The sequence below is a fragment of the Primulina eburnea genome, chromosome 18 (assembly GCF_022965805.1).
Source record: "Primulina eburnea isolate SZY01 chromosome 18, ASM2296580v1, whole genome shotgun sequence".
NCBI classification, from domain to species: domain Eukaryota; kingdom Viridiplantae; phylum Streptophyta; class Magnoliopsida; order Lamiales; family Gesneriaceae; genus Primulina; species Primulina eburnea.
In genome coordinates this window covers 1,759,468-1,773,624 of record NC_133118.1, presented here as the reverse complement: position 1 = coordinate 1,773,624, position 14,157 = coordinate 1,759,468, and the positions used below count along the sequence as shown (strand labels likewise).

The following is a 14,157-nucleotide window of genomic DNA, read 5'->3' as shown; positions in this document are numbered from 1 at the left end:
CTCTCGGGAGTATGTGTTAAAATCGAACTAATTTTTTCGAAAAGTAAATTAAAAACCCAAATATCAATTAAAAATTATAATATAAAAAGCGAATCAATAAAAAAAGTGAATCAATAAAAAATAAATTGTTTTTCGTGATCGATTCAAATAAAATATCTGTCACGTAAAATTGACTCGCGATGAAACCGAATTTTCAAAGATATTGATTATCAATTTCGGTCGATAGTGATTTACAAAACACAAAATGTACCTTATGAAGTAAATGCAAAGCAAGAGAACGAACCCCACAAATCCCAAAAGAGCACAACAGAAATGGAGTTTTTGACAAAAGTCCCTGGTCTTTGTGCTGCTTAGTTCGTACAAATCCAGCGCACTCGCACACATCTCGAAGCGCATTCCATCCTTTCTTTATTCACACCATTTTGCAAGCACAATTTTCAACGCCGTGAAACCCACGCGGGTCTGAAGAAGGGAGGATAATAATCAAAGCACCATTTCCAATGGCTGCAATTCTACGGTGGGATTTGGATTTTTTTTATCCGAATTTCGCAAACCCATTTCGCTTTCATGGTTTCTTTACCAGATTTGTTCATTTATTTTTACTGGGTTTTGTTCTCACACCTGATCCGAAGTAAATGCATCCGAAGTAAATGCATCGTGATTTGAAGTACTTACGACTTCCTTGTAGCTGGGTATTTTCCCTCCCATTGTGTGTGATCCTCCTGGGAAGTTTGCCAATTACCTTATTTTGGTTGCCTCGAAAGATTTGTTGAAGTGTTTCTTGATTTTTACCCCACGTTCAGTAGTTTTCTTCTTCGATGGGATTTAACTGAAATCATTGTCAAAACTGTTTCTGTGGCTCTGTTTTGACATGGGTTGTAGTGGGTCCAAGACGGAGGACTTGCCGCTGGTGGTGCGCTGCCGTGAGAGGCGGGAGCTTATACGCGCCGCTGCTAACCACCGCTACACCCTCGCCGCCGCGCATGTTTCCTATTTCCGGTCGCTTAAGGACGTCGGCGATGCACTCCGTAAGTTTGTGGATGAGGAGCTTATTACTTATACTCGTTCTTCTTCCTCCTCTTCTCCTGTTTCCTCACCTTCTTTGATTCTGCCCCCGAATTCAAAGAAAAAGTTTGACGATGATTCGGACGAATCCCATTTGCACGATGAGGATGATTCACATTTGCATATTTCGAGTTCCTCTGATGATGATGGCGATAATGATTTCGAGCCTTCAGGCCACACGCAGCGTAGAAGTCTGCACAAGGACAAGGAAAATGGTAATGGTGATTCAAGCCATTCAAACGAAGGGATGAATTCTGAATATCCTCGTTGGAACTTTGGTGGGGATGGATTCGGGGGTGGGATGCAGTATCCATACCCACAGTCGCCTCGTTCGTATGCAGAACCTTACACGGATCAGTACAATTGGGGGGTCAATGGGCTAAATCCGTGGAACTATTCTAGTTACTCAAATGTTAATTACATGAAAAAGCAGGTCTCAGAGATGAGAACAGTGGTTCAGGAGCCAGCAGCCGAGCCGTCCAGTGGGTATTCTGATTCATTTTGGAACATCCCCGCGGCTTATGGTAGGAATTATGGGTATTTTCCTACGAGCTCACCTGTGAGAGTGAGCGATGAAAGTGCCAAAGCCAGTCGACCTGAAGAGACTCCGCCTCCACCACCACCAGTTGCCTCAGCATGGGATTTCTTCAACCCATTTGATGTGTTTGATAATGGGTACCCAAGTTATTATTCTAGTGGGACGTACGGGCATTTGTCAAATTCTAGCAGCCCGGATTCTAATGAAGTGAGGGAGAGGGAGGGTATACCTGATTTGGAGGAAGAAACAGAGAGTGAAGTGTATAAGGAGGTTCTTAGGGAAAAGAAAACAGATGTTGAAGCAAAAAAGAGATCAGGCCAGAGAACTTTTAGTTCAAAGGGAATGAATAATGCTGAATCAAGAAAAAAATCTGGAGAAAACAGTCCTCCCTCTAGAACGATACCAAGTCAAAAAAATAGTGAGAGTAGCTCAAAGTCTGTGCCTTGGGATAAAAGTGAGAATAGTTCAGGATCGGTACCATTGCACAAAAGCGAGAGTAGTTCTAATAGTGAGGAAACTGAAAAAACATCCTTGCCATCACAGTATAGTGACCGAAGTGCAAAACCATCAATATCACCACCCCACAGTAAAGGGGCATCGTGGGTTGATCGATCACCTAGTAGAGGAATGACCGGTTCAGTAAATTTTACTGATGAGAAAAGCAGCACAGGTACTACTGTGTCGAAGAGTGTGGATGAGGATTCAATGAGGAGGAGGAGAGGGGTGACGTTCGATGTGGAGGAGATATCAAAACAGACTGATTCTTCAAATAGCTTCACTACATTGTCACCTCATGCCACTCGAGATCTACGAGATGCTGTCGGGGAAATCAGGGATGAATTTGAGTATGCTTCTGGTTGTGGAAAAGAGGTGGCTGTGATACTCGAGGTTGGCAAAATGCCTTTTCAGCCTGGCCTTCTTAGAGGTCTGTTTTTTCCATACACCTTTATACGTTTGGGATACTTAATAGTTTGTAGTGAAGATGGTTTGCATACTTTTGTTCTGAATCTGAAGTTGTTTGTTTGGCTCGCTGAGTTCTTTATTATCGGTCTGGAATTTAAGTAATCCGTTTTTCTGGAGTAGGAACTATAATTAGTTTGATAAAAGAATGCACTGGATATCAAGTGATTTTCCCTTTGTGAATTTTAATTATCTTCTGGAACACCGTGATAAATATTTTTTAGATTTCTTTTTTATTTGTTTGGGCTAAAATGTGTTTTTACAGTAATCATCTCTAGGATACTGCACTTGATAGCTCCATCATTATCATCTCGAGATCTTTTATCGAGGAAATCGGTGAAATTAGCTTCTAGAACAGTGAAGCTGGCAAAATCGTACTTTGAAGATGTTGGGAATGATGTAAATGTGAAGGCTTGTAACCTTTCGTCAACCTTGGATAAGCTTTATGCCTGGGAAAAGAAGTTATACAAAGAAGTGAAGGTAACTGATTTTACTTGAACATAGCTATGGGTTTGATTCAATTCCCGTGTTCTTCTTTCTTTTGCTCCATTGCATGTTCAAACCCGACCTCGAACTTTGAAATTCAAGTTAAGAGATGCTCTTTGATTGATTCTGGCCATCCAATTATCAATCTGAATTATGTTGATGGTTGATACATCAGTGTATCTTTATAGGTAAATTGATGTTTGAAGCACTAAATCTCTAACGTAGATTCAGAAGTATGAGGGAAGAAACCCACCTAATTTATTTTGTAAACAAATTTGTGGGACAAATAACTCTTATTTAGGCCCCATTGTGCCTGGGATCTATATCTTTAGGCTTCTGACTGTGCATGTGTTTGTAAGGTTCAAATGACTCTATGAACTGATTCTTAGACTGCAAACATGATTTTTGTGCGTGTGTTCGAGTCATGAATTTCTTTAATAATATTGCCATCTATACATTGAGATTCTTAGTCAGTACCATCTTGCATTCAATCTTGCTCAATTTTGGTAGGTGGTTACTTTTATTAGGAAGAAGAAAGACTTCGTTTAATGTATGAAAAACAGCGTAAGAGGCTAAAACTCTTAGATGATAATGGGGCTGAGTCTACCAAGATCTATGCTGCTCAAGATTATATCAGAAGGTTACTGACCAAACTCGATGTCAGTATTAAAGCAATTGATGCTATTTCAACGAGGATACAGAAGTTGAGAGATGAAGAATTGAAACCCCAAATTGCCATATTGATTCTCGGGTATGATCATACTGGATGCCACACCTTTTTCTTGCATGCCCTGTAATTGATCACATAGAGATGGTATTTGAATTTTGTTTGAAATCTCAGTTGATTCAGCTTTAGTTAAATCATACTGAATTTTTCTTGCATTCCACATTAAAGTATATTGTTCTATTTATCGCATGCCACCCATGAGCTAAAGGTTTTGATAGAAGTGGCATAAGTCTTGGAATCAGAGGCACAGTATTAGAATTTAAAAATCCCTGGTTCACAATTACGTTTAAATTTGATTAAATTGGTTTTCAGTATGATCAACATAAAAGTGCATCTCTGGGATATTAGTTCGGGCTTATATTGACGTGCATAAAGGATTAAAGCTGTTGTTTTACCCACCTAATTTGAATTCAAACTTTTGGCATATGTGGTCTCTCAAGATGTCTACACCCTTCACAACCCAAATGTTCACAAGTTTCTGGCATGTTTCCCTTGGCATCATTTTTTTTTTTTAAATCGAGCGACATGGAGTTAGGTACTCATAATTTTGTACTTTTGGGTTTCTTCTTTGAACCAAATGCTTGATCTTATTTTTGATTTTTATATTTGCTATCTTATTATTTAGCTCCGTTGTTGAATATGCTTGTATGCAAACATGTTTGATGTTTATTTGTGAAACAAAGTTTATTGTGCTGTCTTCCTTTCTTCTTGTCCTACCACTTCAAAAGTCTTTGAAATATGGAATAATCAGCTTTTAGTATTAAATTGATGGTCTTATGAACAATATTTAGGCTGATCAGAATGTGGAAAGCAATGCTCAAGTGCCACCGAAAGCAGTTTCATGCCATCATGGAGAGTAAAATCCGAAAACTAAAAGCCAACACTGGTTTCCAAACAGATTCGAGCTCGAGGGCCACAGCTGATCTGGAAAGGGAGCTTCATTCTTGGTGTAGGCATTTTAAAGATTGGATTTTCTTTCAAAAATCTTATGTCGAGTCCTTGAATGGGTGGCTTCTCCAGTGCCTTCAATATGAACCTGAAGAAACCCCCGACGGACCGACACCCTACTCCCCCGGAAAACTTCAAGCTCCACCAATTTTCATAATTTGTAATGACTGGCATCAAGCAATGGAAAACATCACCGAGGCAAAGGTGGCAAATGCTATGAATGCATTTGCCACAACCTTGCACCAGCTATGGGAAAAGCAAGATGAGGAGATGCGGCAAAGGATCATAGCTGAATCACTCATGAAGGAATATCGAGAAAACCTTAAAACAACACAGCATATGGATAAAGGAAAATTGAACCGTGACTCAGATGTGATGTCCGATAAAACAGGTTTGTCTGTAGTTCCATCAGATAGTGGAGTGTTGCCGTTGGAGGTTCTAAAAGTGGACTTGGAATCCATGAGGCAGAAATTGGCCGAAGAACGGATAAAGCACAAAGGCGCCATGAAATTGTTGCATGATGCTGCTTCAAGTAGTTTACAAGGAGGCTTGGTTCCAATTTTTAGGTCGTTGGACAGCTTCACTTCAGAAGCTCTGAAAGCACACGAACATGTTAGGTTACAGCGTACTGATCTTAACTAATAGGTTATGTTAGCTGCACCATTCTTCGACTTAGAGGTTTTGTTAGCTGTAACATTCCTTGGATGTTGACCATTCAATCTGTCCGGAAAGCATCTCTGGGGAATCAAAGCAGCCACAGGGTATGTAAATCAACTAATCATTTCATTGCATAAGATAGAAGAATTATACCGCCAAACAGAGCATCGTAGGTTAGCTAAGACCTTGACAATCGAAATGAAGTCGAGTCCACTTGAAGGTTCATATCTTCTGAGATTCTGCTCAAAAAGGGCCGTCAAAAATCTTGTAGCAACTAAAAAAAAGAGTGGTAGATTTTGTATCTATTTTGTCAAACATGATAATATGATACATATGAGATTTCTGTAGAATTTTCTGGTTTGCAACAGCGCAAGGGGATTGCCTACCGGCATTTTGACGCCGCAGATGATGCTAGAAGGTGAGAGTTGCAAGATTTCCAACGAAAATAATAGGCAAGCTCACATTGAAGCAAAGAGTTAACATTTTGTAGACAGTTCCATTCATTTCTTGATATGTTGATGGATTAATGCATGATTTTATTTAAAGGTTTACTTGTATCCAATATGATAATTGGTTTGTTCAAAGAATGAAGAATCCCAGTCTGCCCATCTTGCTATCTTGGACCTGTCTGATAAAATATAATCGCGAGTTGATAAACATATTATAAATTTTCAGTAAAAATTTATTTAAGACGTCTTACGGGTCGTATTTTGTGAGATGAATGTCTTATTTTGGTCATTCATGAAAAAAATATTACTTTTTATGCTAAAAGTATTATTTTTTATTGTGAATATCGGTAGGATTATCTGTCTCACAGATAAAGATTCGTGAGATCGTATCACAAGAGATTTACTCTAAATCTTTTATTTTTATAATTGTATCTTATCTGTACTTGTATTCACTTCCAATTTTTTCTAAGTTTAAGAAAGTATTCATTAATCATTATCTTTATTTAAGATTTTTACATGATTATATCACTCGTTGTAAAAAAAAATATGAAAAAAAATCATTAATTTGAAAAAAAAATAAAAAATCCAACTATATAAACATGAACGCAAGCAAAAGAAAACTAGTTAAATTTTAAGCATTAAGATAATTGAGTTTAGAATTTTGATATTACGATTTGTTGTTTCTCCGTAGATAAAATTTTATAAAATAATTGATAATTTAGAAACTCAATTATGAATTTATGATAAGGAAAAATTAGATTAATAATGATCGTTTCAATCTCAACCCCTTCATTTAATTTGTTTGCTAATTTAAGTCCATCAAAGTACGTTGAGTTGTCTCAATCGAGAAGATGGCTAAATTATAAGACGATTTTATTTATTATTTCGATATTTTAATTTAGACGACGTGACGATAATGTGTTCAATGCAATGAATTTTGAGGTGAAAATTAAGGACAAAAAATTTGTGTGAGGCAGTCTGATTGGTTGTATTTTGTGAGATAGATATCTTATATGTGTCATTAATGAAAAAATATTACTTTTTATGCTAAAATTATTACTTTTATTGTGAATATTGATAAGATTGACCCGTATCACAAATAAAGATTTGTGAGACGACAGGGGATGTGACCACAAAAATGAGTCGAGTGAATAGCGTGTTAATAGCAAATTAATGTTGCTGCGGCAACCTCGTACCCTAACCAAACCCTATATAAGCCGCGGCCCGCGACGAGATAATCTCAGATAAAAATGGCGATCTCCAAGATTTCCATGTGCTTATGCTTAGCGTTCGTGATCCTAGCCGGATCCCGCTTCGATTACATTTCAGCTACGGAGAGTAGTTCCGCGGAAGAATCCGAATCTAGAGAGTTCGTGGTGACGTTGGACCACTCCAATTTCACTGATTTCGTCGCCAAGCACAAGTTCATCGTCGTTGAATTCTATGCCCCTTGGTATCTCTTTGGTTTTGGTGATTGTTTTTCCTGTTTTAAAGTATTATTTACGTGCTTATATGTTGGGATTTGTTTTTGTGTGCTTTTTACGGAGGTTTTAGGTGGGTATTTGGTTGTCCACTTCTTGGTTTGTTAATTGGATTTTCTGGGGTACTATTTTTTATGCGTGCTTGTGTGTTTTTTTCCAGCTGCTGCATCTTTTTTGTTTGTTTTGTGGATTTTGATTTTTTTTGGTTCAAAGTGTCGATCTTTGTATGTAAAACTAGGATATTCTGTTGCTTTGTCGATGTGGAGAATCTTTTCTTCTGCTGAGAAATTGAGAGACTTAAAGTTTAAATGATGGAAGATCTGTAAACGAAAAAAGGGCATATATGAGGAGATCCGTAAAACTGAAAAAGAGCGCATATTTTTTAAGCAAACTGTCTTTGACATTATGATCTGAGAGTCTATTTCCTATATAAATCTATTCATTGAAAATGTATCAGAAATGATGAACATTTGTTAGCTATCAATTTAATTGAATCATGCAATCAGTGTGAGTTAGTATTATTATTATCTCTCTCTTTTCGACACCAATTTATTATGTGATAAAATACAATGATTCTACTACGTTTCAGAGAATAAAACTGAACTGTTATAACTGTTATGGAATTTTTTTCGCAATGAAATTTCCGCTTTTACTTCCTTAACAAATGAATATGTAAGATTTTCTCATCCAATAGTACAACCCTGTTTTAATGTTCATATGTTATAACAGGTGTGGCCACTGTAAGAAACTTGCTCCAGAGGTACTGTTATTGTTTTTCTTAATGGAATTTGCTTTACATTCTTTTTGTAAATATCCAGAGAATTCTTTCGATCTATGCTAAGTATTTTCTATGAATTTTCAGTTTGAAAAGGCTGCATCTCTTTTGAGTAAGACTGATCCTCAAGTTGTCTTGGCAAAAGTAGATGCTAATGATCAGGATAATAAACCCCTAGCTAATGAGTACGAGATTCGAGGTTTCCCCACTCTCAAAATACTAAGATATGGTGGTAGTGCTGTTCAAGAATACAAAGGACCCCGCGATGCTGATGGTATAGTCAGTTATCTGAAAAAGCAAAGCGGTCCTGCTTCGGTTGAACTTAAATCACCTGAAGAAGTTACTTCTATAATTGAAAGCAATAAGATTCTTGTCGTAAGTCCGCTCTTTCTTTTTCATAAACCCGTGTATTAGGTTTGACACCCTCTTTTAAAATGTATAGGTCGGAGTGTTCCCAGAATTATCTGGAGAAAGTTTTGAGAATTTTACAACTTTAGCTGACAGATTGCGTGATGACTGTGAATTCGGTCATACTGTGGATGCCAAACTTCTCCCACATGGGGATATATCATCTGGAGGGCCTTTTGTTAGGTTGTTTAAGCCTTTTGATGAACTTGTCGTCAATTTCCAGGTATAACAGTTATGAGGTCTCATCTCATCTAACGATATCTTCTTTCGAAATTATATCTGTTTTGTTCTCTTTAGAATTTTTTTTGTAAAACTAACCTGGTAACTAATATTCTTGCTTGCAGGAATTTGATGTGGATGCTTTAGTGAAATTTGTTGAAGAAACAAGTATTCCTACTCTAACTATCTTCGACAAAGATCCAAAGCACCATCCTTTTGTTATTAAATACTTCAACAGCCCCAATGCCAAGGTGAGCTGCTTTTACTATTTCTTTCTAAAAGCGTGCAAGTAACTGGTAGTATTGTAAATTTATAATGTAAATAAAAGAATTCGTTTATCGATTCTAAACGTGCATTACCTTGGACCAGTTTCTTGATGAGAAACTTTTGGTTGGCAACAAATGTTGTTTTCTACTTCGTCACCTTCTTTTTGTTATCTATGGATGGATTATGTCTTAGTTTCTTTATTCTTTTCCAAGGTTAGTTACTGGATAAAAGCCTTTTTGTTGGCAGGCAATGTTGTTTCTAAACTTCACAAATGGGCAGTTTGATGCGTTTGAATCAAAGTATCGTAATGTGGCTCTGCAGTATAAGGGCCAGGGTTTAAGTTTTCTAATCGGTGATGTTGAAGCTAGCCAAGGTGCCTTCCAGGTAGTATATTATCACCTTGTCGTTGAGCCATATTACTGAATATCGTTACTGACTTGCCATCACTGCCTGAAATGAACAGTATTTTGGGATCAAGGAAGACCAGATTCCACTAATCATTATCCAGAAGACGGACGGAGAGAAATATCTCAAGCCAAATGTTGAGCCTGATCAGATTGAATCATGGGTAAAGGACTTTAAGGTACTGGTTTCTTAATTTATATCACCTTCTATTCTGATTTATCACTTGTTGAAGTTTCACCTACGTCTCTTCATTTTATGATGAGAAAACTTCAATTATTTCCTCAATAGGCAAGTTAGGGAATAGTTCATCTCAAAACTTGCATCTTATTCTCGTAATTGATTAAGAATCTTATATGTTTTTCTCCAGCATGTGCTGTTTGCGAACTGCTTATTTTCAGTAACTAACTAGCCTCTTATAATAACACATGAAGGACGGCATTGTGCAACCGTACAAAAAGTCAGAGCCAGTTCCTGATACCAACGATGAACCTGTTAAGGTGGTGGTGGCTGACAGTCTGCAGGAAATGGTTTTAAGTTCTGGAAAAAATGGTCAGTTATCATTCATGTTCTTTTTTAAATTTTGTTCATCTTGAAACTTCTACTCACGTGGGTCTGAAATTTAAAATGGTTTTTTTGTTGAACTCACTTCTGATTCTGTACCTTGTTGCACCATTTAATAAAACTTTTGTTTTTGTTTTTGTTTTTTACCAGCTTATACTTGATTCTTCTTGAATTTTTTTTTGTGGTTTCACATGTTTGGTTGCATGCACCCTGATCAAGTTTACGTAATTTGATTGACAAGAAAAAGATTTCTAATTTAAGTTATTTCCTTTTAGTGGATTCATGTTTTATTCTCTGCATGACACCCTCACATATGGGAAAAAACCGTTGTGCAGCTTTGTTAGAGTTTTATGCACCATGGTGTGGACACTGCAAAAAGTTGGCTCCCATCTTGGGTGAGGTTGCTGCGTCATTTGAGAATGATCCAGATGTTATCATTGCAAAAATCGTAAGCTTTGCTCACCTATACCATTGGGTTTCACATTCTTGGTTTAAAATCTCACAAGGGAAGAAAATGGCTTTACAAATCTCTCCTTTTACTTGATATTTAAATGGCATTGTTCCGTGTGATGAGATGCAATGGCCATACATAGCAGGATCTATGGCCGCTAATTTTCAAATATTTGATGGTTTTTGCTTCAGTTTTACTTTTTCTGACACCTAAAGTTTCGAATGTCATTTTTTTTACACAAGTATTTATTTGGTATTTTGTAGGATGCTACTGCAAATGATATTCCACGTGAGACATTTGACGTGAAAGGTTATCCAACATTATATTTCAAATCTTCTAGTGGAAATGTCGTGCAGTACAATGGAGATAGAACTAAAGAAGACATGATAGATTTCATTCAGAAGCATCGAGATACAGTTGCAAAACATGGAAGCAGAAAAGAGGAGTTGTAAAGAAGGTATTGAAAGTTCCTACATTTACGCCCCTTCTTGCACATTATGGGTTACTGTGTTGTCATTTACTGTCGAGTGCAATGGTTGGACATATGATCTTACACCCTCTTGTAAAAGAAGTTTGACATCCACCCTATTCCTAATGCTGCCGGTAGACGTTCTCACCATCCATGGAAAGAAATTATCAAGAAAAGAAGAAATGGAGAATCGAGCTGGTTGGATTTACAATACTCCTCCAAGGCGTCTTGAACCCATGACCAATGAGATCATAAGCTAAATATTTACCCTAGTCTCATTTCTGTTTTGCAGGTGGATCATCATCGTTATCACTTCAAAACATGTATTCTGACTAGATCGGTGGCCTTTGATCTTGAAATTTTTCCGGGTATATGGTGAACTTTTCAAGTACAAAGCAAAACAAAATCCTTCAATCGCGTCCAAGTATCATCCCACTCCTTAGAACTCCGCTTCTTTCGTCTTCCGAATGCTGTTCTTTCCATCTTCAATCTAGAGTAAGCTTTTCGATTAGCAAGTCAACTTTTTATACCGGACTGTTTTGTGGTTAGAGACTCTGCATAGCTCATGTAGTAACTTAGTAACTGCTCTCTCTCAAGAGTGTATTTATTTCAGAAATCATGGTTTCTTGTTGAATAATGTCATTTTGCAGATTTCATTTCGATGTGTTATTTATTTATTATTAATTTTTTTGTTATATACTACCTGAAAATAAAATTATATTAGATAATTGCAAAATAATTTATAAAATATATCATATCTTACAGTATAGTTAGACTTTTCTCTCATCTTTTTACTTCAACAAATGAAATATATGTATATATTATCATAAATCTTGAATATTTTTTTGTTTTCCCCCAATCCTCACAATTTCTGTTTCTAATATATTCAAAGCAAAAATAATTTAAATTGGATATATAACTCAGTTGTTGAAGAGTAAAAATAATTTAATTCATATGATTACATTAATACATAGTTGAAATAGAATATTACAAGTTTGTACGTAAATTATAGTTTTATTTGTGAACAACCAAATATTATATTTAATATTTGATGGGAAATAAATTATTCAGGAGCATTTATATAATCTGAATGTTTCAAATTTATCTTCTTAGGTAAAAACTACATATTCTGAGATATATTACATTTTTTGCAGCAACAACAGCTAGTTATCAAAAACTCAAACTGAAAAACATACACACATATGTTCATTAGCAGTGACGGAGTCAGAAATATAGCTTTATTCAAGCTAAAATTTTAAACTCTAGAATTTTTTAATATTTTAAATTGATCTAACTGGACTAATATCATATTAATCCAAAATTATACAAATTTACATATAATTTTTTTTTAAAAAAAATTGAGCCACCCGATCTGACTCCGCCACTGCTCATTTGTCATTAGTGATGATCATCAAATCCAGAAATTGGGCCTGGGTGACTGACATAGGACTATTTTCCGTCCAACATGTCGAGCACCTCGGACACTGTTGGCCGTTGATGCCATTCTTCTCCTGTGCATAAAATACCGACTTGGATGCATAGTTGTGTTTCGTCCATATCGACATCCTGAATCGATTCATCCATCAAATCTATTATTTTCCATCAACCCTCAGTATTCGTGTCTGGACAACACGGCATAAAAGTGTCGATGACAAAAAGAAAAAGATCTATTTCAGATCTGGTTTGAAGCACCGATCGAGTTTGATGATGATCAGGTCGCATGCATGCCCGTAATTATCTTCTTAGGTAAAACTAAATAATGCTTATTTTGATAACCACAGCAGCAGAATAATGCTTTTGGATATTGTGTGACTATATATACATATGTAAAACTGTCAGAAGTTTGGGAAACGCTTAAAATAAACTCTTACAAACACTACATAAATTTCGGGATTTCTTCCTTGATCAGCTCCCTTCATTTTAAGCTAGAGTTCTACTAAAGATACGACAGTTCTACATATTTCTTTTTTGGCTAGTTATTGACATCTGTAGTATTGCTATATCAATAATGGCATCGCTGTATCTTTGGAAGACATATTTTTTGTGACTGTCAGCATGGTAGTAACACTATAATATCTACAGAGAGTTGAGCTCTTAAATCTGTTACTTACAAAGCTAGCAATATGAAGGTGCTCTCGATCTTGAAGAAAACCAATGCTTCGGTTGCCATTCACAATCTCCAGAACAACAACTCCAAAGGTCTTCAGACTTCAAGTCTGATTTACTTGAGACTACACCATCAAAAGATTCCGAGGGGGAGGTGTTGGGAAATTATACCGAAGCGATGCCGATCACAATGATAATAGTACCCAAAAAAATGCGGGATAAAATAATCAACAAGAACACAAAGATTTTCGTGGTTCACCCAAGGTAAGCTACGTTCACGGAGCTACTGCTGATATTTTATAACAGGAGAAATATTACAACAAGTGTATACAACAACACACTAAACATCTCACACTCTCAACCCGAGTATAACCGAGAAAAATAATTTCTCCAAATCACACAAGAGAACACTCGACACTCAAATGCTCTCTCTATTTTTCTAAGCTTTGAAAGTTTTTGATTTTGGGATACAATAACTGAAGGAATTGAGCTCTATTTATAAATAATTCTCTCGTTCAGCTTTGCAACTTTTTTGATGTGGGATATGTGGGAAAACACGTTTTTTATTATTTTATTTAATGTGGGCCCCACCCCATTAAATCTCACCTAACAATTCTCCCACTAGAAGACTTGATTTCAATCATGTCTTCACACCATCAGTGCAGCAGCTCAGATCTCTTCATTTATACTTGGAGTCCAATTGAAGTTGAACACAACTTCAGTTTGTCAATGGTTACCGTCTTTGTAAGCATATCAGCTGGATTTTTACTTCTAGGAATCTTCTCAAGCATCAAAACTCCATCTTCAAGTAATGATATGATGAAATAGTACCGAACCTTTATATGATTTGTCCTAGCATGATAAACATGATTTTTTGCTAAATGAATAACACTCTGACTGTCACAGTGTAACGTACTACCTTAAAGCTTCTGACTCAATTCTTCCAAAAAAGATCTCAACCATATCATCTCCTTGCTAGCTTATGTGACTGCAACGTACTCAGCCTCAGTAGTCGAAAGTGCAACTATCTTTTGCAGTTTAGACAACTATCTTACGACCATACCACCTAATGTGATCACATACCCAGTATTACTTTTCCTGCCATCTAGGTCACCACCCATGTCGGCATCGACAAAACTTTGTAAGCCTAAATTTGATCTTCTGAAGCATAAAGATGAACTAGCA

At 36.5% G+C, this 14,157-nt stretch overlaps 2 protein-coding genes across 2 annotated transcripts; both read left to right on the top strand.

Moving 5' to 3' along the window:
* The first annotated feature begins 260 nt into the window (after nt 1-260).
* On the top strand, nt 261-6,004 carry LOC140819660 (uncharacterized). The gene is made up of 4 exons (XM_073179835.1): nt 261-2,528; nt 2,829-3,043; nt 3,577-3,800; nt 4,568-6,004. The coding sequence occupies exons 1-4, from the start codon at nt 872-874 to the stop codon at nt 5,364-5,366; spliced, it is 2,895 nt and encodes a 964-aa protein (XP_073035936.1). The 5' UTR covers nt 261-871; the 3' UTR covers nt 5,367-6,004.
* A 975-nt stretch (nt 6,005-6,979) lies between these two features.
* Nucleotides 6,980-11,522, top strand: LOC140819485 (protein disulfide-isomerase-like). The gene is made up of 11 exons (XM_073179602.1): nt 6,980-7,283; nt 8,041-8,071; nt 8,174-8,461; nt 8,529-8,717; nt 8,839-8,964; nt 9,227-9,364; nt 9,444-9,563; nt 9,817-9,934; nt 10,282-10,394; nt 10,661-10,854; nt 11,159-11,522. The coding sequence occupies exons 1-10, from the start codon at nt 7,081-7,083 to the stop codon at nt 10,847-10,849; spliced, it is 1,515 nt and encodes a 504-aa protein (XP_073035703.1). The 5' UTR covers nt 6,980-7,080; the 3' UTR covers nt 10,850-10,854; nt 11,159-11,522.
* The last annotated feature ends 2,635 nt before the right edge of the window (nt 11,523-14,157 follow it).